We start from the raw sequence: 26,533 nt of genomic DNA, 5'->3' as shown, positions 1-26,533 counted from the left end.
GCATGGAAGACCGAGACACTCAGTCACAGGTTGGTCAGCCAACACGTCATTCTTTCTGTCGATGAACTATAAAGGGGGCGGAGTCCTTTCTTCAACAGATATTTCCCCTTTTTGACGTAGTGCATAGAAATTGTCTTGGGTGTAAAAAGCACTCAAGCAATTCATTTCACTTGTAATTCAGTTAAAGGGATACGTTCAATATTAATTGCGATTATTATTGTTACATTTACTAGTCGTTAGCATTTGCATTTTACGCCCGTATATGTCGTAAAGTATCCACGGTCTGTTTGTTCATTACACAGCTGCATGTACATTGCACGTATATTACATTTCCACGTTTCTCCTGCAGGGATCAGTGGAGCGCAGCAACAGAGTGGTGCAGGAGAAGCTGAGGTGCTGGCTGTCAGAAAACCCTGGCTGCAAATGGCCTGAGGGCCTCCGATTTGTTCAGTGGGCGATGAACACGCAGGTAAAACAACCTCATTGCTTAATTTTCAGATAAAAACACCCTTACCGCATTAATTCATAACTCTAAGATTAAACAGTGTGTCGTTCGTTATCCATGGCATTTGATGCATTGCAGACATTCACTTCGCATGCCATTAAAGCCTTTTGGTGGCAATGGGTCGGTTTACGTCAGCCCCTGCCACAAATAGGTGTATCCAGGAGGCAGGAGGCTGCTAATAATAATAGGTGTTAACGATTTTGTTTCACGAAGTTGCATATTTATATATAAATACATTTTTTATTAAGCCATAGCATGTCTAGTGTTGGTCTTTTAACCCGCGCCGTGCTGGTGGCCTGAACTTTCCGCCGAGTGCTGGGGGGGGGGGCGTTTTCACGCCCCCCCGTCTAACTCGGCTCCTGGGCCACATAGCGACACGCGGTAAGCGGCAATCGAAAGAGCGTCAAAAATAAGGACGAAAACACTTCGGTCATTTTTTGGGTCAGGTCAAAGGTCAGGTCACCAGAGGTCACCAAAGGTAAAATGTTGACTATTTCAACATTTTGGAAACTGCCAACGGCTATCTCGGGAACCGATAGAGCTACAGCGCCGCGGAAAAGCGCATTCGATAGCCCTTTTACAGACCTTTCTGAGTAATGTCCTCAGATTTGACCTCAGGTCAACGGTTTAGCCTCCAGAGGGCAAAAACTCCAAAAATAGCCGTTTTTACGAAAAACGTTTTTTCGTCAATAACTTTTGACTCATAAGCGCCATGACATTACTTTTGCCAGCATCGTGTTTCTCTCGTCGAGACGCGTCGAATGAACTATTCGTTGACCTTGAAAGGTCATTTTGAAAATTTGACCTCAGGTCAAGGTCATGACCTGACCGAAAAGGGTCATGTTGCATATCAGTCGATCCGTATCGTCGAGCTGAACATATCTGACGTGTTTTCACCGCTCTAGCACGTCTCTATCAAAAGTTATAGCCAAAAAACTGCTGGCGACCGTTCATGACCTGAGATGACCTCAGGGGCACACAGAGGGGTCACAGGTGCATTTTTCCTATTCAGTGTGTCATGTTTACCTATGAACCGATGTTTGAGAGCGTTTTGAACGATATTCGTCCAAAAGAGGCGCATTTCAATTTTCTCCCATTGACTTATAATGGAGAGGTCGCAAAATTGACCTGACCTTAGGTCACAGATATCAAAAATCCGAGATATACATTTTATACATACTGTTACTCATATCAATCGCTGAAAGTTTCAAAGTGATCGTTCAGTCGGTGTAGCTATAGCGAGCCTGTGAACTTTTTCTGAGGTAAGGTCACTTGACGTGACCTGGTGACCTGACCTTGAACGGCCTAGGTCTGAAATTTTCACAACATGTGCGGAAATGATGTAGGAACACGTGTACCAAAAACGGCGGCGCTGCGCGCCGCCGTTTTTGAGATATTTGCGAAAAACCTGAGGGGGGGGCGTAAAAACGCCCCCCCCCCAGCACGGCGCGGGTTAAGCTCATCTTCTGTCATCAATGATGCTTCGTGTAAAGCTCTCTGACGATGTATTTCAACACCCGTTGCAGGTCCACGAGGGAATCAAAAGGACCCCTTTCGAAGCGACCTTTGGACAGAAACCTCATCTCGGACTTCGCGACTCCAAAATTCCCAGGAGCATCGCAAAAACCCTGAGAACTCAGCAGGAGCTCGAAGATCTCGCAGCAGCAGGACCGTCTCGTCGCGACGACTCACCGCCAGTCAGTGGGGACTGCCCGTCGGTCAGCAGGCCGCTGACCTCGCCGACTGCAGCGAGGCAGCCACCACCGGGAACAGGTTCGCCGTCATCGTCTCCGTCATCGTCTCCGTCATCGTCTCCGTCATGGTCTCCGTCATCGTCGCCGGTCAGGGAGTCGCTGCCACCGTCGCCGGTCAGGGAGTCGCTGCCACCGTCACCGGACAGGGGATCGCCGCCACCGTCACCGGACAGGGGATCGCCGCCACCGTCACCGGACAGGGGATCGCCGCCACCTCCACCGGACAGGGAGTCGCTCCCACCGTCACCGGACAGGGAGTCGCTCCCACCGCCACCGGACAGGGAGTCGCTGCCCCAGCCGCCGGACAGGGAGTCGCTGCCCCAGCCGCCGGACAGGGAGTCGCTCCCACCGTCAACGGGAAGGGGATCGCCGTCGCCGTCACAGTCACCGAACAGGAGGTCGCCGTCATCTCAGCCCACGCATCATCCAACGTCTGGCTCGGCTGAGCCGCAGCCAGGACCTAGCGGCCTGCAATGTGTCTCCTGTGGGCTGCGGGTACAGCAGGGGGACAGCTCCTGCAGGCTCTGTCAAAAAGCAAAGTCAGCGAAACGTCACCGCAGAGAGGCATCAGCAGCGCAACAGCAGCAGGCGGCCAAGATGCTGCGTAGATCGCGGCAGTCTCGCCTCCTTGTCGGCCAAACCGTGAGGCTCGGCATACCCGACGTAGACCGTGCCAGGAACCAGCCACCAAACATTTTGGCAATTATAACTGAGGTAAGGCACTATTGTTTTGGACAAAGCAGGGTAATATGCACAAGTCGTTTTATGCGCATGGATGTGCTTGTTTTGATTAAATCTTTCAAATAAAATGGGTAGTTTGTATTGACGTTAATTACCATTTTGGTAGGCACTTAGCCGTTCAATCTGGATGTCAATTTTGTTTCAAGTCATTGCTGGTCGATATCGCTAGTAGACACCTTCACCTGCATTTATCGAACCCATTTGTGCAAGGGGAGGTAAGGGAGGGGAGCATAGTATTGCATTGGTTTCTCTCTGGGCATAGTATGTTTCCACATGTTCGGCTCGTAGGTACTCACCACTTGTCTTTTAATCGTTTGACGACCCTTTTAGTCTCTCACACCAAACCTGAATGATGTGGCGCTGTGTAAGACCGCTATTATGTTTCAGGTTCGCGAAGACGGATACACCTTGGGTACAGAGTACGGTCGCCTTTCCGGAGTTTACAGTCGTGCGTCACTCACTCCATCAGACGTCGACTTTCTCACGCCAGAGTTCATCCCGGATGGCGAACCGGTGACATTGAGGGAGGCAGCGCGGCGTGCGTCGGGGGGCACCGGTCAAGGGATACTCAAGTGCACCTGCAAACGTGTGTGTCGTGGGCGCTGCAAATGTGTCAGCAGCGGACGGATGTGCTCCTCGCGTTGTCACAAGAGCAGAACGTGCAATAATAAGTAAAAAAAAAAACACACACTGTCTTTCAATGTTACTTGAATGAGATGACCGACATGCTCTATCGTCTATACGCTGAAGATACCACGAAACAAACATTTACTAGCCAACAGTCAAAAAGTATAAAAGACATTAAGACCACTGCAGGCCTACGCAGCATTTGCTTAGACATGGAATAGAGACTAGTTGGCTAGTTTTGATATGGCCCGAGTTTTCATATGGCCGTGAGGAAAAAAGTGGGCGGTATTAATACTGCCCGGCCCGTATTAATGCTGACCGCCAGGCGGCCCGCATTAATGCTGACTGGGGGCCGTATTAATACGGGCCAGGTCTCCGGTCAGTATTAATGCGGGCCGGGCAGCATTAATACGGGCCGGGTTTTCAAACGGGCCGTAACATATATACTATAGTGTACCTACTAGCCCAGTATGAATGTGTGCTAGTAACCTAACGACAAAAGCCCGGGTCGGATACCAAAAAACTCGGAGCACGGACAGCGAAGCAAGCAGCGAAGTTACCCAGGGGCTCCGCCACGGTTTTGGGATTGGGGGGGTCCCACCCAAAACACAAAACCTCGCTGGTGGATCCAGGGTGGGCATTTTGGGCGAATAACCCCCCCCCCCCCCCACCCCCTCTCCCTGCAGCTCCCGAAATCGAAGAAAAATTGCCGTTTTTTTCTATAGTTCAAAGAAATCTTAGCAATTTTATCGGGATAATTTTGCTTTAAACCGAAAAACCAAGGCTCAGTTTGCACAAGGAATCAAAACCCGATAAGCGGAGCCTATTAACACCGACATGGAGGCTTCTCAAATAACGATTTTGAGGAATGGAGGCCGCTTGTTGCGCGCTCAAGGGTGGTGTTAGCCATCAGACAGCGCATTAGCGTACACTGAAAAAAACTTACACCTAGAGAGTTATTTTTGGAGTTTTTCCACTCCAGTTTGGCGAATAATCACGCACCAATGGCATATAATGATTATGTTTTGTAGCGTATTCTTACTCTCTGCATTGCATTAAGGGCGTTTTTGAAAGTTATTCTTAAACCTGTTACTATAATCATCTCTTTTGTGTTTTAGCAAGTGCTAATTTTATCTTCTAATTTTATCACGTGTCCTTTTTATTATTTCGGGTTATAAATTTATATCAGTCTCAAAGAGGCATGGGGTAATTTTAGCTTATTTCACAGTGATAAACAAGGTAATTGGAATATATTTGTGCTGAACTCCCATTAGATGGTAATAAAATTGACAGCTAGAGTACTTTTATCAAAACTGCATAAAAATAAACCGCCGTGGAGTAATTAGGGTAGTTTTTATACTCCATTACGGCTGATAAATTGACGCGACAGAATAAAACTATTCTCATGTAGGTGTAAAAATTACTTCATTCGTGATAAAACTATCATGTCCGGACAATAATTTTATAACCATGGAGTAATATTATGTGGTAGCATTACTAACATTATTCTTCGGGAGTATTCGGGAGCGTATTTCAAGCAATACTGTATCACTTTCTTGATAATCCTATTCCGTTGTGACATAACTAATCTAAAAGTGATTAATCTATTCGTCCAGTACAGTATTATTCCAAGAATAATATTTTCGGAATGTCTCTGCAGTTCGCGACCATTCGCGACCGCCATTGTGCTCAAGTCGTCAGAACCAAGGCCTTCTGTCAGAGAACCGAGCAAGCGTCCCAGTCCTCGAAGGTAAGCTGAAATTACTGTATACTTTGTGTTTTGTTAGTATGACCTTACAGTAATCCGTAGTATGACCATATACAATCCAAGAAATGCGTATGTCAATTACCCTGATTTAGTTCAAGCTGTGATCAAGATTGTTATGTAGAGCTAATAAGTTATAGATTTTGTGATATTTTTTAAACCATGCAACTCACAGTGTAAGTAACAATATAAGCATCTCACTCAGGGACACTGTATGGAAATGCTCCAAATACCTAGGTATGGCAGGGGCGGCTCTAGGTGCTGAAAAGTAGGTAGGCAGGCACGCCAGCAGGGAGGAACTCGTCTAACATGTTAAGTGCAGGTTCACTTACCTGGTTCTCTCATTACCTGGTTGGGCTCCCTTGTCTGCTATCAGGAAAAGGTAGGCATGAGGAAGTTGGCAACCCTAACACAAGACGCACCAACGACAATTTATACAATACAATCAATACATTCAGTTAACAGTGTAGTTGGACTAGCGCATCTTTCAGTCGCAGTAACTTACCTGACCTGACCTTCCACAATGTTATAATGTTCACTTGATGTTGCTTGATGTTAATTCTATTCATTAATGTGATTTTTCGATGTTTCCAGGTGTGGACTGACTTGGGAATGATCATGGGGCTCGAGGAGGACGTGAAGGAGCATGTCCTGCACAAAATCAGACATACCGCGAAGAAGTATGCCCAGACGATGATAAACGTGGAGCCGGCCGACAAAGACGGTGAGTTTTGAACGGGCACAAGCACACCTTTTCGGATGAGGTGTTCCGCTAGCAACACATCGTGCCGGGGGGATACTCTTCTTCTATACCAGTAAAACGCCTTTTGGGCGAAGAACGAGCGAGCGAGATAGTGAGCCCTGCACGTGCGGAAGGGCGAGAAGGTACTTCCAACGGGCTTGTGCAAAGCACCCTTCTAACCGGTCGCTAGCGGTGTGCCAAATTTGAACGCAATTGGCCCAGCCGTTCCTGAGATCTGGAAGCGGCATCCTGCACGTGCGCACGTGCAAACGGGGTCCAAAATGACTTTTGCACAGCACCCTACTAACCGGTCCCCAACCGTGTACCAAATTTGAGCGCAATCGGTCCAGCCGTTCTGGAGATCTGGAAACGCCCCCTGCACGTGCGCACGTGCAGTAGCACCCTAACCGCAACACATGGGAATGCATTGCCTGGTGGGTGCCTACCTGTATGCCAAGTTTCAGCGAAATCGCCCCAGTAATTACCGAGTTGTTAAAAGGGGAACAAATTTGACACCTCTTATTGTTGTATTTTGCACGTGCACTGGGGGTGACCCACATGCATCGAGAGTATCCTATTTTTGGTAGAAGGGATGCAGCTACCCTACAAAAATTACCGCAAGACCATCGCCCAAGCGGCTGCTGAGATATGAGCCTCTCAAAATCACTACTTTTGCAAAACAGCTTGAACACCCTTGACTTTTCACGTGGCACGTGCCACGACGGTCACTGAGATGTATCAAAAATAGTCAATTACGGGGTAGAAAGGATGGGGCTACCCAACAAAAAAGACCGCAGGCCAATCGGTCCAGCGGTTGCTGAGATATAAGCCTCTCAAAAGCGTTACAGGCCGGGCCGGGCCGCTCATACTGAGATTTTTCCGTTATATTGAAAAGACTCACTTCGCTCGCTGCGCTCGCTCGCTCGTAATAACTGGGCTCGAGCCGATCATCGTAGACAATATATTCCTGGCCAGGGCTGGAATAATGTTTAGATCTGACTGATTTTTTTAGCGAATGTAAAGTTAGGCCCGAGGTATTTTCGATAAATACGAGGTCAGGCCAAAACATTAGCCAAGACCAAGTGAAGGAAGGTATTTCCCACGCATGCTTCTTCCTGCACGATGGAGAAATGACGTTTCACATATCCCAATGGTGTAATACATTAATAGCAGAGGGCAGGACAACTGTTTATTTTCTTGATGATTTTTTTTTTTGCTTAAAGGAAGACTGCCACCTTTTTTACACAAAACGGTTTTCACTAGACCTAACCCACCTATGACCTACCCTGAAGTCTGTTTCCCGAAATTCGGCCTAGTTTTCAAGATATCCGCAATTGGACTTCAGATTAAAGCCATCACAAATGTGTGGAATATGGAATGTAACTGTATTTCAGTTGAGACAAGTATAATAACACGGAACAAAAATGATAGACGAACGCGTTTCGGCTAAATCACCGTCATCAGCGTCTAAAAGGAGAACAAGAGGCACACATGCGGGTCTTGCAATAAGAAATACATCGGGGAGACGGGAAGGGGTATTGGAACGAGATTAAAAGAGCACAGACGTGACCTACGAAATAACATGCAACACAGTGCGTTTGTTCTACATGCTCAGAACTCAAACCATCTCCCATACTGGGACGGGGCAAAGGTACTCACGTCATGTAGTAATCGCGACAACAGAAAAGCTACTGAAGCGGCGTTTATTGCTACGAGTGATACCATTAATGTCAGGGTTGGTTTCATGAAGTGGGCAAAAGCAGCGGCGTTGTTTGGCATTTTAAACATCCACATATGAATTATGAATTGTGCAACACCTGTGTAAACTGTACAATGTGGCTATTCTCTTAGGATTATTTTAGGATATTTTCTCTTTGTCAAAGGAAATGTAACCACATTGTCACATGCTTGTTTAAAAGTGTATGTAAAAATCAAAACGATTGAACTGTGATATTTGCTCGATGTGTGCCTCTTGTTCTCCTTTTAGACGCTGATGACGGTGATTTAGCCGAAACGCGTTCGTCTATCATTTTTGTTCCGTGTTATTATGGAATGTAACATTACCATGTTAAAATCCCATCTCCCACACTTTTTGTGATGGCATCAATGTGACGTTCGAATGCGGATATCTCGAAAACTAGGACGAATTTCGGGAAACGGATTTCAGGGTAGGTCATAGGTGGGTCAGGTCTACTGAAAACCGTTTTAAACCGAAAACCGTAAAAAGGTGGCACTTTAACGACGGGCGGGACAACATGTTGTACCTCACCTTTGAACAGCCAATCGTCGTTGGTTTTGCTATTAGTCGAAAAGTGTTGTTTAACTTTAATGATATGAAAAGTCATGGTTGTCTCCATTCAGGTTGTCTCCATTCATGGTTGTCTTCATTGTCTCCAAATATACCACAGTTACATGCAGTTTGATACCTACTTGCACTCCATACTTAACCATGACAGCGGAACATCGGGTACTAATTTCTTATTTCACTGAAATATTTTAACGACGTATAATTATTTTGCACTTATGCACCACGTTTAGTTGTAAGAGTGTATCGTACTACGCAAACGTACTACGCATCGTACTACGATTTTGAGAGTGAAAAGAAATCAGGAAGAAGCGAAGAATCGTCTCCAGATACTGTAGATGGCATAGCCAGCTACTGTACGAACGCGGTTCCTTGTTTCTCTCCTAGGTTTCCTTTACGTTTATTTGTACGATATGCATTGATGCCAACTGACTGCAATATTCTTTTTCACGGCAGACGACGAGCTGCTAGCTCTACTTGCCTATGGTTGTGGAACAACCATTGGCACCTTGGCGGATCCGAGAAACGGGGTTCGTCAGGCAGGTGAGGAACTATCGGTGGACGGTGTGGTGGTCTGCCAACTGCCGGCCACCAGGTTGGAGACCGTGGCCCTAATGACGGCCGCCCACGCTGTCTTCTACAAAAAGTTCACGGGGCCCTGCAGGGCCCTGTTCGAGATTCTTTATACGGAGTGTGGGATTCGATGTAAACCTATCTGGCTTATCACAGAAGGTGTGGGAGGTTACCCAGGTAGTGTAGAACCAGCATCGGAGATGCCCACTTCGAATGACTGGCGACCTGTGGCTCACCTGTGGTTCAAGTGACTCGTGACTTGTGGCTCACCTGTGGCTCAAGTGACTCGCAACGTGTGGCTCACACTACTGGAGCCTCTGTATTATGACTAATTCAGCTGCGGCGGTCTCAGTACGTCAATGAGTCTCAGTACGTCTTTCATAGCCCAGGTCACGCTCGTTTTATATGTCATCCGTGGCGGTGATTCTGTGCGCAGATGTTATTCGTTAGCCTCAGTGTTAACCATACACGCTCGTTTTATCTGCCATCCGTGGCGGTGGTTCTGTGCGCAGATGTTATTCGTTAGCCTCAGTGTTAACCATACACGCTCGTTTTATCTGCCATCCGTGGCGGTGGTTCTGTGCGCAGATGTTATTCGTTAGCCTCAGTGTTAACCATACACGCTCGTTTTATCTGCCATCCGTTGCGGTGGTTCTGTGCGCAGATGTTATGCGTTAGCCTCAGTGTTAACCATAACGCCCTTGTGAGTTGTGACCTTGAACGTCCTTCCAGTGATTTCGCATTGCGGCCGGCAGAGACGAAGTTTTGCCTCCCAGTTGAGACGCCGCTTCTCAACTAGGAAGCAAAATTACGTCCCTGTCGGCCGCAATGCGCCATCACTGGAAGTGCGTCCAAATTAAGATGTACCTGCTGATGCTCAGGTACCATTCGTTAATCAATTGTTGGTGTTTCAATACATTGTTTAAATGCATTCCTTATTTTACACTTGGTCATAATATTATCACATCACCCCGCATTATCAGGGGTGGTACTTTTACACCGGGGCTTGATTTTACCGGGGAGTTACTCCGGGGTAAAATTATCGAAAAAAGGAGTGCTTTTTGGCATGGCAATATTATTCCCCGAATGGGAGTAATTTTAGTATTAAGTTAATAAAATTATCATCTGGTGTAATTTTATCCAAAGATAGCATACTTTTATCCTCCGTCATAAAATTACTCCCTAGCACGAATGATATAAGCGTTCGGATACTAAATATATTCTATATGCTAGTTTTATTCCCCAAAACTCCCCATTTTAGGCGCTTATGCCAGGTCATAAAATTATTCGATTGCAGGAGTGCTTTTTGGCATTCTAAAATTAGAAAATGGGGAGTAAGTTTTTTTCAGTGTATGGTGCTCGAAAGACCGGCTTAGCCCCCCCCCTCCCAACACTATCGGGTGACCTCACATGGAAAGAGGATTCTCAGATCGATTTGAAGCTCTTTTGTCCCCGAGGCCATTATTATACTAAAATGGTATTATAATGACACTCTCGTACATAAAGGTCGGCAAGTGTTCAGCACTTCGTGTGTCACAACATGAAGGGTTCCCTACATTTCTAGATCTTAAATTCCAATCCTTAGCTTTGCGACTGTCAACACATTCTAAATTATTCAACACATTCTTTGAATGAATTAGTCATTCTTACGCGAAAACAAGCTTATAGGTATTCGGAATATTGGGGGGTACTGTACCCCCCAGGTAAATTATTGAGGGGGTCCGGACCCCCGCGTACCCCCCTGTGGCGGAGCCCCTGATTAGTTACCTCGCCCATAATATCTGCTTGGCAATGGTACAGGGACCCGCAGTTGCTACTGTACACATATATTACCAATTTAGAATTGCGCTATTATTTGCTAAGTACTGGCCATTGGAGAAAGGAAATGTAGCGCAAAGTATGGAGGAATAACACATGTTTGCTCCTAGCACGTATGTTTTGTATAATTCCTCTTACCGCAACAGATATTCTTCCAAAACTACAATCGTGCTATTTTTCCGCGCCGGTTGCCTCCCCAGAGCCCGTCCTTGGTATCGCCTATAGCTTCCGTTCCCGCTACGTGAATGAAAGTCACGTGACTACTACAGGTTTGCGCTCAGTACTAACACACCTAGCCCGAGGGCCGGTCCGTAGCGGGGAGGGGTAGAACGCCTGAGCTCCAGCGCAGTGGAGGTGGTGGTGGCCCGTATCATAAAGAGACAACCGTAAGCAAAACTACAATTGCCGCAGTATAAGTTTATGATCAAGTTTTCTTTAAATGTATTGATTGACAAGTAAGTGCAATGCTTATCCGATATAATAAAACGGTATCCAAGGCCTTGGAAGAACTATAAAACATATTCAGCAACGTATAAATTTCTGATACAGGCCATGACCTTTCACCTTGCCTCCAGGGAGGACCGCTCAGGAAGCCACATACCGAACGAATCGAGGCCTCGCAGCGCGGCGGCAGAGGAGGTGGATTAACCATCGCCAGATCTTTCGATTACTTATGTTTCCAGAAGAAGGAGGGGGGGGGGGGGGGTGGAGGGTGAGGGCTTTTTTCAACCCACTCACCAATCCTTTCCTTATTAACCACACCGGTTTTGAGTAAACTTTAAGCATTGGAATTCAGGCCAGTGATCCTGAAGCATTATTTTATTTTTGTCGTGCATAAGCTGGGATGACGTGGTCCGAGTTAATTGCGAAGAAACGGTTTTAGTTTCAGAACATTTATGAGGCTAGTCGCGCCAAATAGTATACGTTTGTTGTAAAATGTCAAATAGAATGTTGACGAATGACGTGCTATCCAGATGATGGAATTTATTTGACACAAGAAGTAAAAAAGTGGCATCGTTAGTCATCCTGCATACCTACCTATAAATCGATTCGTCACCTTGGTTCGAGCTCAATAGTTCTTTATGCGGATGATCGGTTTCGCTTTTTTTTGGGGGGGGGGGGGGCAGTTTATGAGCCAGTAACCACCCTCCCCAGTCCCCCCAACAACAATTGTTGACAAATACTGTGATGGCCTAAAAATGCCCTCAATTGTGTAACGTAGGGAAGAATGAGGTAAGTTGAGCCGCCTTTTGTTTTTCGTAAGCTACAGGCTAACTTACTCATCATTTTTCTGCGTTTACGGGTTGGGCGGACAGAGTGGTCATTTGCGCATGTAATGGTGGCCAGAAATGTTTCATACCGCTTATTTTTGTACTGAAAGGCTACGTCAAAAATCATCTTACACGTTGCTCATCTTACCCCATGGGCGGGGTAAGTTGAGACACGTCGTGGGGAAAGTTGAGCATGGATAGAAAAAGCGAATCTCTTCTTTTCCCGGGCGCGGCGAAGAGTGGGCTCTTTTATTTACTCCATGGCATAATACTTATGGCAAAGTTTTTTCCTCCATCAAAAAGTGACTGTTTTAAGCCTTCCAATAACTCGTGAAGTTTTCTATCACGGAAGAAATCATTTTATCCTTCAGATAATCTGCAAATCACTTACAGTTCTTGTGTAATCAACAAAGAAAAACAATTTCCTACCATTTTTATTCAGCAGAAACAAGCACAGCTCAGTTTGGCTTTCGACAGCGGAGACAATGGCTTATCCGGCTCATCTTCCCCCAGGTGAAAATGGCTCATCTTGCCCCACCCGTGGCCATTTTCGATTTATGACACCCGCTAAGGAAAATAACCATGCACCGCAGATAACAACCATCTCATTTAGGCAAAACATGTCTTAGTTATCAGGGGCGATACCACATGTTACCGGGTGCTGAGCGTGAGAACGTTGCCGTCTCACTTGAAAGACTGCAGTATCGTAAGCGAACGGCACATGGAAGCTCAAGTCAATTAGCGCCATAGGAGCTGATAAACATGGGGTGGCTAAACTTGCCCCTTGGCTCATCTTACCTCAGTCTCCCCTATTTGGGGCTCTCAACATTGATTTGTTTAAGTTATTTGTCTGTTCATTATAAAAGGCGCTTACATTGTTCAAGAAGTTATAGTGTTCGAGCTCGTTGGTCTTAAAAACTGCTATCGAAGTAAATTAAAGTGCTTCGGGCTTCGGCACTTAAAAACCAATCGATATTTAACCCTCACCTATTTAGGCATTTTTTCAGCGTCTTACATGTAGCGGAGGGGCGTAGAAACCCTCAGCCATTCGGCCCTTGATAAAAAGAGCCAGAGCTTCGCTGAAAAATAAAAAAAAGAGCGAGCTGCTCGTGACGAGAGAAATCCGATGATTTGAGGGTCCTGGTCATCGCTGACGAGAAAAAGCCAATTATTTTTATGTTCTGGTCAATGCTGAGATCCTAGGTCACTGGTTGACCTCCCAGATAACCCAAAAGCACGGAAAATTGGGTCCTGCTAGAATTTCTACAAGTGAAGTTTGCTGGGACTTGGCTTGCTTCTGACTCCGAATTTGCACTTGCTTTGATCAAAGATGATGTATCAAAGCATTTGGGGTAGGACGGGTCACGCCAGATCACCCATTAGGCGTTCTGCCGGCTAATGTTAACGAGCACTTACAGCCTTGCAAGATATTGCATAGCCACTATAACTGATACCTAAGTATGCCTAGTTTTCAAATGCTAAAATGGGTGCTAAATTTCAAACCAACACTTCCTAAAAACCACAGTAAAAAGGTGTAAATTTAAGGAAGTTAACCGAGATCATTTCAAGTAAATGACCTTAACCTGAGTTTCACGTGACCTTGGCACCCACAACAATCAATGAGACAAACATTAGATAGTATATTTCACATGTTGTCACGTTGCTAATCACGAAACGACTATGGAAACACACAGAAGATGTGCGCTGACTTTCAATTGCTATTCTGGCCTGACATGATCTTGAGAAAAATAATCACAGGTTAAAGGTAATTTGGTTCAGGGATTTAAAATTCTCAGACAAGACGCAAAAATGATAAGGGCTATTAAATTTTCCGGGAAGATGTAAAATTGATTAACTCCAGGGCACCAAAGAATCGTCGCAATCCTTCGCTTTGCCGCGATTTATTGGTGAGAAACAGGGGGCGCGGTCTACTTACCTCTACTTATATGTGTGGTGAGGGCTAATATTCATTTTATCTGTGTTGATGAATGTGCAACAATTTCTATATGAACTGAGACCAGTCCATATGATTATCCCTCGCCCGTAAACGGCGATCTGCCACCTTCGCCCATGCAGGGGGGGGGGGGGTTGGTGCGACCCCCCCCCCCTTGGCGTTTGAAAACGGAGCGTCGTAGAGCTTAGCGGAAAAGACCAACGGATTGCTCTCGCCAAGATCTCGCGATTGGTGGTATATTTTTTGGTCCTAGGTCAACATTTGACCTACTTTTGACCAGTCAAAGGTCAAATTTTCGGAAAAATAAACTTTTTTTCAACTTTCCGCGGCGATTGCGGCAAAACGGTGAGAGATATCGACTTGAAACCTTCACTATCGTGTTCCTTGATCAATTCTCTATCGTTTGGTATGTATTTCGTTTCCCTAGCTCTAAAAATGGCGCGTTGGGAGCGCCGGAAGTCGGCAAGGTCACAGTCGGCGGCAGAAATTCGAAAAATCAAAATTTAAATTTTTGAAATCTGATTGTATTTTTGGATTTGGGAGGTCCATTTGCTCCCTATAGAAGCTAATATTGCTGCATATTCCCATTGAGGTGACAAGAATTAGCAAAATAGTGGTTCGGGCGCTTTTCAAAAATAGTACCGGACGCTGTTCCTCTTGTGACGTCATAGCTCCGTGACCTGACCTGACCCGGTCAAGTTTCTTATACCATATGATAGCCAATACTTGCCCCAACATGCATGGGAAGTTTCATCACGATCCATCAACCGATGTCCGTACCACCGGCAGGAAACCTCGGGCGTTGGCACTCAGTTTGTGAAAATCCGGCCGGAGGCTGTTCCCTTTGTGACGTCATAACTCCGTGACCTGACATGACCCGGTCAAATTTTTTTTTTATCAAAAGATGCGCAAGGTTTGCCCCATAAGGTACCCAAAATTTGGCGGCGCTGCGCGCCGCCGTTTTTGCACTATTTCCGAAAAGCCTCAGGGGGGGGGGGGTAGCACCACCCCCCCTACATGGGCGAGGGTTATGTTTTCCTCTCACGGACAATGACAATATAAAAACAATAATAGCGAATAAAACCAAACGTTTCGGACAACAACGTGCCTTCGTCAGTGGAGAAAAATGAGTGTATAGGTTTAACATCGATGAGAACTAAATGCGGCACCGTCTCGGTCTGGCCAGCCGGGTTGCCGATAAAATACACAAATGTCTATAAGCTTCCATGATGTGCTTAAAAACTGCTGAAAATATATCTTTAAAAAAATAAAGATAACTACTTCATCGATTTTATCGAAAGAAAACATGTATGCCTAATTACTTATTTCTTGCCACTGACGGAGGTACTTTTTTGTGCGAAACGTCTGGTTTTATTCGTATTGTTATTGTATTGTCATTCCCTGTGAGAAAAAAGGATAACTCTTCAGTTAGTAACCATAACAGCGAAACGGCTTATTGTAACACAATTCACTGTGTATACGAAACCTATAAGTCCCTAAAAATAATTATATTTACAACTTTTAAAAAGATACAGCTTATACAGCTTGGGCAAACAATTTTTTCTGCATTTAGATAATATTAATTTATCTCCACAGAATATGGTAAATTAGTGCTGCTGAAGTTCGAAGCGTCTCCTCCAGGCATTCCACAGCTCTCGTGCCATTTTGGATCACGGAACATAGCTGGGCGCAGGACAGGTCGTCTGCGAGCTTGGACGGACCACGTGACCACCTCCTCCACCCTCCCTCACTCCCGTCCCCTTCCCCAGCAGGGCGTCCGATCTAACCGCGCCCCAGGCAGTCGGCTCGGTCCGACCCTCCCCATGGTCGAGCCACGGCCCGGTGCCGCCTGAGTTTGTGCCGGGTGCAAAACTGGAGCAGTAACTAGCGCCGGAACTAGTAGTCAGCACGACCATCGTCAGATGGCAGGAGTAAATGGAATAAGCGGTTCCAGGTTTCAGATGGAATGGGGCAGGAAAAAGCGCTGAAAACAATGTTTTGCTGATATAGCCATAAAAAGTTCACTGAATTAGGAGAGCAGCACATCAGTTTAAAGCCCTTCAGATGGTGGTTTTAATAAGCACACAATCATTTCCCAATTCCCCTCCAACGGTGTCACAGGCAAAGAATACGCTGAAATACTAGTGTGTACAGAAGCAACTGCGGGTCCCTGTACAGGGACCCGCAGTTGCTACTGTACACATATATTACCAATTTAGAATTGCGCTATTATTTGCTAAGTGCTGGCCATTGGAGAAAGGAAATGTAGTGCAAAGTATGGAGGAATAACACATGTTTGCTCCTAGGACGTATGTTTTGTATAATTCCTCTTACCACAACAGATATTCTTCCAAAACTACAATCGTGCTATTTTTCCGCGCCGGCTGCCTCCCCAGAGCCCGTCCTTGGTATCGCCTATAGCTTCTGTTCCCGCTACGTGAATGAAAGTCACGTGACTACTACAGGTTTGCGCTCAGTACTAACACACCTAGCCCGAGGGCCGGTCCGTAGCGGGGAGGGGTAGAACGCCAGAGCTCCAGCGCAGTGGAGGTGGTGGTGGCCCGTATCATAAAGAGGCAACCGTAAGCAGAACTACAATTGCCGCAGTTTAAGATTATGATCAAGTTTTCTTTAGATGTATTGATTGACAAGTAAGTGCAATGCTTATCCGATATAATAAAACGGTGTCCAAGGCCTTGGAAGAACTATAAAACATATTCAGCAGCGTATAAATTTCTGATACAGGCCATGACCTTTCACCTTGCCTCCGGGGAGGACCGCCCAGGAAGCCACATACCGAACGAATCGAAGCCTCGCAGCGCGGCGGCAGAGGAGGCGGATAAACCATCGCCAGATCTTTCGCTTACTTATGTTTCCAGAAGAAGGAGGGGGGGGGGGTTGAGGGTGAGGGCTGTTTTCAACCCACTCACCAATCCTTTCCTTATTAACTTATAGCTTACCGAAAAATGCAATACAATGGTGGCCGTCACGAGATGTAGCGAAGAGTGCCTCAGCCACACCGGTTTTGAGTAAACTTTAAGCATTGGAATTCAGGCCAGTGATCCTGAAGCATCATTTTATGTTTGTCGTGCATAAGCTGGGATGACGTGGTTCAAGTTAATTGCGAAGAAACGGTTTTAGTTTCAGAACATTTATGAGGCTAGTCGCGCCAAATAGTATACGTTTGTTACAAAATGTCATAGAATGTTGACGTGCTATCCAGATGATGGAATTTATTTGACACAAGAAGTCAAAAAGTGGCATCGTTAGCCATCCTGCATACCTATAAATCGATTCGTCACCTTGGTTCGAGCTCAATAGTTCTTTTCGCGGATGATCGGTTTCGTTTTCTTTTTCTTTTCTTTTTTTTTGGGGGGGGGGGGACAGATTATGATCCAGTAACCACCCTCCCCAGCCCCCCAAACAACAATTGTTGACAAATACTGTGATGGCCTAAAAAATGCCCTCACTCTCCCCTATCTGGGGCTCTCAACTTTGATTTGTTAAAGTTTTTTGTCTGTTCATTATAAAAGCTGTCAAATTTGCCATATCATTAAACTTTTATTGAGTTTGTATTTCACACTTATCTAAAATGAACAATTTTGTCACTGGCTTCTTTTATGAATGGAATTGGATGGTCGCATGAATGAACGAATGAATAGCTCCATTTGAGCATCAGCTGAAATCAATCCTAAAATTTAATCTACCAGTCTGCAACGAAAAGGTTTAAAAACCAGTGCAAGTTAGGTGCAGTTTCTAATCTATGCCGTTTTTATTAAGTGTCTCATAGCTCCTTAATCTTGAGCCGCTTCTCTTACGATTCATCTTATGTGGTGCTTAGATTGTTCAAGAAGTTATAGTATTCGAGCTCGTTGGTCTTAAAAACTGCTATCGAAGTAAATTAAAGTGCTTCGGGCTTCGGCACTTAAAAAACAATTGATATTTAACCCTCACCCACTTAGGCATTTCTTTCCAGTAGAGCACTTCACGGATAGGCTTTTTAGGATCCGGCCCGGCCCATATCCGGCAAGTCATATCCAGATCCGCCCATTATCCGCCTTTCTTTGAATATCAGAATCCGGCCCACCCATGGCCCGTATTGCAGCCAAACTTCCAAAAAATATCCGTAATAATCCGTTTCACCAATAACTGGTTTCACCCAAAACTGGACTAACAAATTCAATCTAAGGGACCAGACAGTCATACATCTCATAGACCATCATGGTTCCAAAAACCATGCATACATTGCATACATTATCCACTTGAAGACAAGTCTTGTGACAAGTGAGTGTCATAAAATGATGCCTATTACTTTAATCAAACCTCTGCTGCCGCTTAACACATTAGGTTAATTTTTAACTTCAATGTTAAATGTTAAAATTTTGATCCGTTTTGATCCGGGTTCAACCTTCAATTCCCAAATCCGGCCCGCCCATATCCGTTCTTTTTTAACAAATTTAGAATCCAATCCTATCCGGTCCGCGGATTTATCCGTGGATAACGGATTTATCCGGCCCATGAAGTGCTCTACTTTCCAGCGTCTTACATGTAGCGGAGGGGCGTAGAAACCCTCAGCCATTCGGCCCTTGATAAAAATAGCCAGAGCTTCGCTGAAAAATAAAAAAGAGCGAGCTGCTCGTGACGAGAGAAATCCGATGATTTGAGGGTCCTGGTCATCGCTGACGAGAGAAAGCCAATTATTTTTATATCCTGGTCAATGCTGAGATCCTAGGTCACTGGTTGACCTCCTAGATCAGGTTAATAACCCAAAAGCACGTAAAAATGGGTCCTGCTAGAATTTCTACAAGTGAAGTTTGCTGGGACTTGGCTTGCTTCTGACTCCGAATTTGCACTTGCTTTGATCAAAGATGATGTATCAAAGCATTTGGGGTAGGACGGCTTACGCCAGATCACCCATTAGGCGTTCTGCCACCTATCCATAGAATGTTAACCAGCACTTACAGCCTTGCAGCATATTGCATAGGCACTATAACTGATACCTAAGTATGCCAGTTTTCAAATGCTAAAATGAGTGCTAAATTTCAAACCAACACTTCCTAAAAACCACAGTAAAAAGGTGTGAATTTAAGGAAGTTAACCGATATCATTTCAAGTAAATGACCTTAACCCTGAGTTTCACGTGACCTTGGCACCCACAACAATCAATGAGACAAACATTAGATAGTATATTTCACATGTTGTCACGTTGCTAATTACGAAACGACTATGGAAACACACAGAAGATGTGCGCTGACTTTCAATTGCTATTCTGGCCTGACATGATCTTGGGAAAAATAATCACAGGTTAAAGGTAATTTGGTTCAGGGATTTAGAATTATCAGACAAGATGCAAAAATGATCAGGGCTATTTAATTTTCCGGGAAGTTGTAAATTTGATTAACTCCAGGGCACCAAAGAATCGTCGCAATCCTTCGCTTTGCCGCGAATCGCGATTTATTGGTGAAAAACAGGGGGCGCGGTCTACCTCTACTTATATGTGTAGTGAGGGCTAATATTCATTTTATCTGTGTTGATGAATATGCAACAATTTCTACATGAACTGAGACCAGTCAATGTGAGTATGTTTTTCTCACGGACAATGACAATATAAAAACAATGCGAATAAAACCAAACGTTTCGGACAACAACGTGCCTTCGTCAGTGGAGAAAAATAAGTGTATAGGTTTAACATCGATGAGAACTATATGCGGCACCGTCTCGGTCTGGCCAGCCGGGTTGCCGATAAAATACACAAATGTTTATAAGCTTTCATGATGTGCTTAAAAAACTGCTGAAAATATATCTTAGAAAATAAAGATAACTACTTCATCGATTTTATCGAAAGAAAACATGTATGCCTAATTACTTATTTCTTGCCACTGACAGAGGCACTTTTTTGTGCGAAACGTCTGGTTTTATTCGTATTGTTATTGTATTGTCATTCCCTGTGAGAAAAAAGGATAACTCTTCAGTTAGTAACCATAACAGCGAAACGGCTTAATGTAACACAATTCACTGTGTATACGAGACCATAAGTCCCTAAAAATAATCCTATTTACAACTTTATAAAAAGATACAGCTTATACACTATACAGCTTAGGCATACAATTTTTTTCTGCAATAAGATAATATTCATTTATCTCCACAGAATATGGCAAATTAGTGCCGCTGAAGTTCGCTTTCGAAGCGTCTCCTCCACGCATTCCACAGCTCTCGTGCCATTTTGGATCACGGAACATGGCTGGGCGCAGGACAGGCCGTCTGCGAGCTTGGACGGGCCACGTGATCACCTTCTCCCCTCCCCCTCACTCCCGTCCCCTTCCCCAGCACGGCGTCCGATCTAACCGCGCCCCAGGCAGTCGGCTCGGTCCGACTCTCCTCTGGTCGAGCCACGGCCCGGTGCCGCCTGAGTTTGTGCCGGGTGCAAAACTGGAGCAGTAACTAGCGCCGGAACTAGTAGTCAGCACGACCATCGTCAGATGGCAGGAGTAAATGGAATAAGCGGTTCCAGGTTTTAGAAGGAATGGGGCAGGAAAAAGCGCTGAAAACAATGTTTTGCTGATATAGCCATAAAAAGTTCACTGAATTAGGAGAGCAGCACATCAGTTAAAGCCTTTCAGATGGTGGTTTTAATAAGCACACAATCATTTCCCAATTCGCCTCCAACGGTGTCACAGGCAAAGAATACGCTGAAATACTAGTGTGTACAGTAGGTCTATTAAAAAAGTCCCCAGCACCAGTGGGCGCTGCCTTCGCTGAGCCGAACCCCCGTCTGCCCGTCCCATATCGCGCCGGGCTCAGGTCAGGTAGGGTCAGCGGGACCGCTCGGTCCGGCCCGCGGGCGGTGGACGGGCGGCCGGTAACGCTTTCCGCCAGCCAGCTGTAGAATCCAACAAACGAGACGGCCACCGCTCAGCGCAGCGAAACCGGTGTTAAAGAATGGCAGTAGAGTAGATGTTCATGGCCACAATGATTATGAGATAGTCATTGTTAGCCCGTGCCCCACAGGAATGCCTAGACTCTCACGCCCTGTTGGAGGGGAAATGGGGATTGAGCATCATTCTTATAACTCAGCTTTGGGCATTTAGTTTTTCTCACAGACAATGACAATACAAAAACAATGTAATAAGACCAGACGTTTCGGCAACAAAGTGCCTTCGTCAGTGGAAAACAAGATATAGGCTTTACATCGATAAAAATATAGAAGATAAAAAATATATAAAAAATCTATATTTTTCTATCGGTGTAAAGCCTATATCTTGTTTTCCACTGACGAAGGCACTTTGTTGTCGAAACGTCTGGTCATATTACATTATTTTTGTATTGTCGTTGTCTGTGAGAAAAACAAAAGTCTGACTCTTCTAATTTGGGCATTTAAGTGGCATTCGAAGTAGCGTCGAAAGTAGCAAAAAGAAGAAAAATTACTTCAGCCAATTTTAGATCGGTTCGGAGCAAAAGGTCATGTCACCAGAGGTCATCGATGGTAAAATTTTGCTTGGACAGGGTGCGTTGTGCGCACCGGTGCATTGGGTTTCCAATTTCCATGGAAACATCAACAGACTCGGAAGCTCGTAACGCTAGCGTGGAGCCGAATTCATATCAACCGCCGCTACAATGCATGGCAGCGCAGCGCAGCGTGCTGCAGCGCGGGGCCGTGAAACACCGCCCAGGGCTATCCATGTGTCAGGGCAATCCAACCCACGTGATGGGCTCGGCCTCAGCGGAGCATGAGGCTCAGGACTCCCGACCAGGCCCCCTGTCTCCCCCTAATTCCTGTCATCCTTCCCACTCTGAAATCGACCGAAAGAGTCTAACCTAACACAACAAGCAGCTCGTTTACCGCTATGTCTGAATAATATTGTCAGATTTAATTAAGGTCAACGGCTTAGCACGTAAATAACAGCAACTGCCACCATCGGTATTATGAGAAAACCAATTGCTTTTCCACAATCACTAGAAGTTTTAAGCTAAACTTGCATGAAATTAATTTTACCAGCGTCGTGTTCCTCTTATCAAAACGCTTCGAATGAATCAAAAGTGATCTTTAACCCTCGCCGGCACAGGCTATTTTGCATCCTTCGACGGCACAGGGGGGGGGGGGGTGGCACGACCCCCCTCGCGCTTGGCCCCTGATTGAGCTAGAGCTTCGCGGAAAAATGAGCGTGTTTCCCGTCACGAGAGGAAGCCGATGATGCCCAATTTTAAGGTCCTAGGTCATCGGGTGACCTTCCAGGTCAGGTCAATGACCCGAAAATCGGGAAAATGGGGACCTGTTAGAAGTCGTAAAGTGTGGCTGCTATGGGGTTTCCGGGGTGCTGATCACGAATAGCGTGTAGTTTTGATCAGAGATGATGTCTTAAAGCATTTAGACCAGGTCGGGTCAGGTCAGGTCAGGTCAACCGGTAGGGGTCACGACGGGCATTCGTAATACCTGTCATCCGCCTCTGACAGCTTCGTAACATGTTACGAAGGTACCAAAACTACTTCGTAAATGTTCAAATGGTTGCTAAATTCGAATTCAGCTCCAAAAACTAGCGTGGAAACATGTAAAACTCGAAAAAGTGAACCGAGGTCACCAAATGTCAATGACCTGACCTGACCTTCAGGTGATTCAGATGGTCAAAGGTCATTTGGGTTAGGGTCATGAAATTTTCAGGGTAGGTGTAAAATTTATCAATGCGAGGGTACTGAAAGTTTCGTCGCGATCGGCCGCTTTTTACGCGAGTTATTCGCGAAAACCCTTAGGGAGGGGGGTTTGCATCAACCCTCCCTCCCTTTGCCGGCGAGGGAGGTCATTTGAAGCATTTGGCCTATGTTCAAAGACATGACCTGACCAGAAATGGTCATGATGGATAGCAGGATATTAGATGCGTATCGTGAAACTTTACAAACACTTTAGATGATTTCATAAATTCATAACTTAAGCATGTCTATCAAAAATATTTAGGCTGGGGGGATCCAGAGCGTCGTAAGCCTCGTCGTAGCTGCGACGTGTCGCAAGTTGTGTAGTAAGTCGTTTTTGAAGGGATCAATCGATGAGTAGCGTTACTTAAGTAGTAAAGTCTATCGCAAATAGCCTGATTTGCGACACAACTTACGAATTTGAAATAGCAGTCGTAAGTTGTGTCGCAAGTTGACCTTGCCTTGAGGAAGAGGTCACAGGTCACAGGTCATTCGGGTCATGGTCACGAAATTTACATGGTAGGTGTAAAATTGTTTAAACTTTAGATCCTGAAAATTTGGTTGCAATCCGTCGACGCTAACGCGAGTTATAGAGCTTGAACTGACGGGTCGTCTATGAGGCCTCAATCCGTGCCAGCGGGAGTGTTGAAAATGGTGCATAATATGTTATATTCACATTTATTGGGTATTCAGGGATATGAAGTAGCCTAACACCATCCCAGCAACTACTGGCGAATCCAGAAAGGCGGTCTTGGACGTTGCAAGGGGCATCCCCCAAAATATTTTCCCAATTCCAAAAACGACGTGTCCCAGCTGACCTCGATGACCTCCTATGAGCTCTGTGATGACCCCAAGTTGACCTTTTTTGACCTGACCTGTCCCAGATGACCTCCGTGACATCCTTTTGAGCTCTCTGATGACTCCAAGCTGACCTCTGTGACCTGACGTGTCCCAGATGACCCCATGACCTCCAATAGAGCTATGTGATGACCCCAACATGACCTTTGTGACCTGACGTGTCCCAGATGACCTCCGTGACCTCCAATTGAGCTCTCTGATGACTCTAAGCTGACCTCTGTGACCTGACGTGTCCCAGATGACCTCCATTTGAGCTCATGTGATGACCCCAACTTGACCTCTGTGACCTGGCGTGTCCCATATGACCTCTGTAACCTCAAAGTGACCTCTATGATGACCCCAAGCTAACCTCTGTGACCTGACGTGTCCCAGATGACCCTCATGACCTCCAATAGAGCTCTGTGATGACCCCAAGTTGACCTCTGTTACCTGACGTGTCCCAGATGACCTCCGTGACCTCCAATTGAGCTCTCTAATGACTCTAAGCTGACCTCTGTGACCTGACGTGTCCCAGATGACCTCCAATTGAGCTCTCTGATGACCTTTAGTTGACCTCTGTGACCTGACGTGTCCCATATGACCTCTGTGACCTCTAAGTGACCTCTCTGATGGCACCCAGCTGACCTCTGTGACCTGACGTGTCCCAGATGGCCCCAATGACCTTCAATTGAGCTCTGTGATGACCCCAAGTTGACCTCTGTGACTTGATGTGTCCCAGATGACCTCCGTGACCTCCAATTGAGCTCTGTGATGACCCTAGGTTGACCTCTGTGACCTGACGTGCCCCCAAGTTGCCCTCTGTGACCTGACGTGTCTCACTTCTCAGATTACCTCCGTGGTCTCCAATTGAGCTCTGTGATGACCCCAAGTTGACATCTGTGACCTGACGTGTCCCAGATGACCTCTGTAACCTCCAATTGTGACCTCCATCTACAAATTTCTTACCTCTCTGTGACCTCAAACTCTCGGAACTCATTTCTTCTAAAGCATCGATTCTAGATGCCCTATAGCCACGAATCTCCTGTGATCGATCCCAAATTTTATGGCAAATCACGTGAGCGTTAGCAACCACAAGTCACCCAGTTAATACAAAGCTTCAGAATCAGAGAACATGCTTGACCTTGCTGTCTCATAAGCTCGCAAACCAGAGAGGCGAATGTTCCTTTATGCGTGATAGAGTTTTCGACCTTACTGACGTTTACTACGGGATCAGCTGATCGTGTAGCCTTTTAAATTCTCGAGTAAAGCGGGTATTTAAACCTCGTCGCAGCTACGTTCTGTCGTATCCTCCGACAAACCCCTCTTTCCTCAACATCCCTCCTTTTCCGCTACGACACAACTTGCGACGGCATATGTGTCGTAACTTGCGACGTGTCGTAGATGGACTTGCGACGCCCTGGATCCCCCCGGCCTTATTACATGGCTCATGTGTAAGCTGGGTGTGTGATCATGCTTACGAGTATGTTGAACGCAACTGATAATGATCTGTTGGCCACAATTTCTATATTTAATTTATCATCCCGGATTTCATATTTTTATTAATGACACCTTGACGATGTCGAGAAAAAAAAAACGCTTAGGAGATTTAACAGCCTGAGATACATTCAGTATAGGCCCGGGCAGCGCTTGTCGAACAGCTCTGCGGATCCGAAGGTTGGGACTTTAATTGTGAAAAACCGCCCGCCCGCTGCCAAACGCAAACACCGCAAAACGCACGCCCAAAACGCAAACGCAAACTTCGCAAAAAAACATCGCCCGCCCGCCGAAAACCGCAGAAAAAACGCAAAAAACGCCGCAAAACGCAAACACCGCAAAAAACGCAAACACCGCCGCCACAAAAAAACGCCCGCATCGCCCGCCGCCAACGGCGAAACGCCGCAAAAAAACGACCGCCCGCCGCAAACTGCAACAACGCAAATAACGCCCGGCCGCCGGCAACCGCAAAACGCCACAAAAAACGCCCGCCCGCCGCAAACCACAAAAAAACGCCGCAAAAAACGGTCGCCCGCCGCAAACCGCAAAACGCCGCAAAAGACGGCCGCCCGCCGCAAACCGCAAAACGCCGCAAAAAACGGCCGCCCGCCGCACACCACCACTAAAACGGCCGCCCGCCGCCAAACGCAAACAGCAAAAACACCGGCATCGCCCGCCCGCCGGCCGCCAAACACAAAAACCGCAAAAAACGCAAACACCGCCGCAAAAAACGCCCGCAACGCACGCACGCACGCCGCCAACCGCAAAACGCCGCAAAAAACGGCCGCCCGCCGCCAAACGCAAACACCGCCAAAAACGCAAAAACGGCTGCCCGCCGTCAAACGCAAACACCGAAAAAACGCAAACACCGCCGCAAAAAACGCCCGCCTAGGCAAAACGCAAACACTGACGCATTAAGACAAATATGGCGCCCTGCGGCAAATGTGGTGCATTCATATCTGCCGTTTAAGCAGCCATCCCTTAATTACAGCGCATCCTAATCGTCCAATGTTCGACAAAGTTACGCACATTTTGCGCTTTGCGGCAAAAATGGCGCTTTGAGACAAACGTGGCGCACTGCAACAAACATGACGCATTCGTTCATGTCCCTTAACAATTCATCCACCCACCAAATTCTAGCCCAATCGGACTTAAACTTACAAAGTTATGTACATTTCAATATTTCACTATAAAATATCTCCGCAACGGAGGTGCCCAGAATTGCACGTGTGCCACGTGACCACCGGTGGTGCAAGCAGGGCTTGTCCCCTTACCGATTGTTTCATTTCAGGCTTCCTGACTGGTGCTGTTTTTGTGCTATAAGGCCACAAGTCGGCAAACACACGATAATCTGGGAGGTTTTTGACTCAAACACGTGGCCACGTGGCACGTGCTGGACCTGTGACAGCTTCACCGTTTACGCCACGTAATGACCCATCGACGTAGCCGTCAGCATGTAAAAGAT

At 46.1% G+C, this 26,533-nt stretch overlaps 2 protein-coding genes across 2 annotated transcripts; both read left to right on the top strand.

Moving 5' to 3' along the window:
* The first annotated feature begins 353 nt into the window (after positions 1-353).
* On the top strand, positions 354-3,684 carry LOC122380713 (serine/arginine repetitive matrix protein 1-like). Its single transcript, XM_043364118.1, has 3 exons — positions 354-469; positions 2,032-2,973; positions 3,388-3,684. Exons 1-3 carry the CDS (start codon positions 458-460, stop codon positions 3,673-3,675), a joined length of 1,242 nt encoding a protein of 413 aa, XP_043220053.1. The 5' UTR covers positions 354-457; the 3' UTR covers positions 3,676-3,684.
* A 1,339-nt stretch (positions 3,685-5,023) lies between these two features.
* LOC122380712 lies at positions 5,024-9,546 on the top strand. The gene is made up of 3 exons (XM_043364117.1): positions 5,024-5,377; positions 5,987-6,116; positions 8,896-9,546. The coding sequence occupies exons 1-3, from the start codon at positions 5,276-5,278 to the stop codon at positions 9,261-9,263; spliced, it is 600 nt and encodes a 199-aa protein (XP_043220052.1). The 5' UTR covers positions 5,024-5,275; the 3' UTR covers positions 9,264-9,546.
* The last annotated feature ends 16,987 nt before the right edge of the window (positions 9,547-26,533 follow it).

This window comes from Amphibalanus amphitrite, unplaced genomic scaffold (genome assembly GCF_019059575.1).
Source record: "Amphibalanus amphitrite isolate SeventyFive unplaced genomic scaffold, NRLGWU_Aamphi_draft 000105F_arrow, whole genome shotgun sequence".
Classification (NCBI taxonomy): Eukaryota; Metazoa; Arthropoda; class Thecostraca; order Balanomorpha; family Balanidae; genus Amphibalanus; species Amphibalanus amphitrite.
The sequence above is the reverse complement of the archived record's forward strand: the minus strand, read 5'-3'. Positions and strand labels throughout refer to the sequence as shown.

Excerpts from the sequence above, each read along its gene's own strand:
- LOC122380713 (XM_043364118.1), top strand. Across the intron at positions 2,974-3,387 it reads TTTTGGCAATTATAACTGAG|GTTCGCGAAGACGGATACAC; the intron begins GTAAGGCACTAT and ends ATTATGTTTCAG.
- LOC122380712 (XM_043364117.1), top strand. The coding sequence starts at position 5,276 with ATGTCTCTGCAGTTCGCGACCATTCGCGACCGCCATTGTGCTCAAGTC. Across the intron at positions 5,378-5,986 it reads AAGCGTCCCAGTCCTCGAAG|GTGTGGACTGACTTGGGAAT; the intron begins GTAAGCTGAAAT and ends CGATGTTTCCAG. Across the intron at positions 6,117-8,895 it reads GGAGCCGGCCGACAAAGACG|ACGACGAGCTGCTAGCTCTA; the intron begins GTGAGTTTTGAA and ends TTTTCACGGCAG.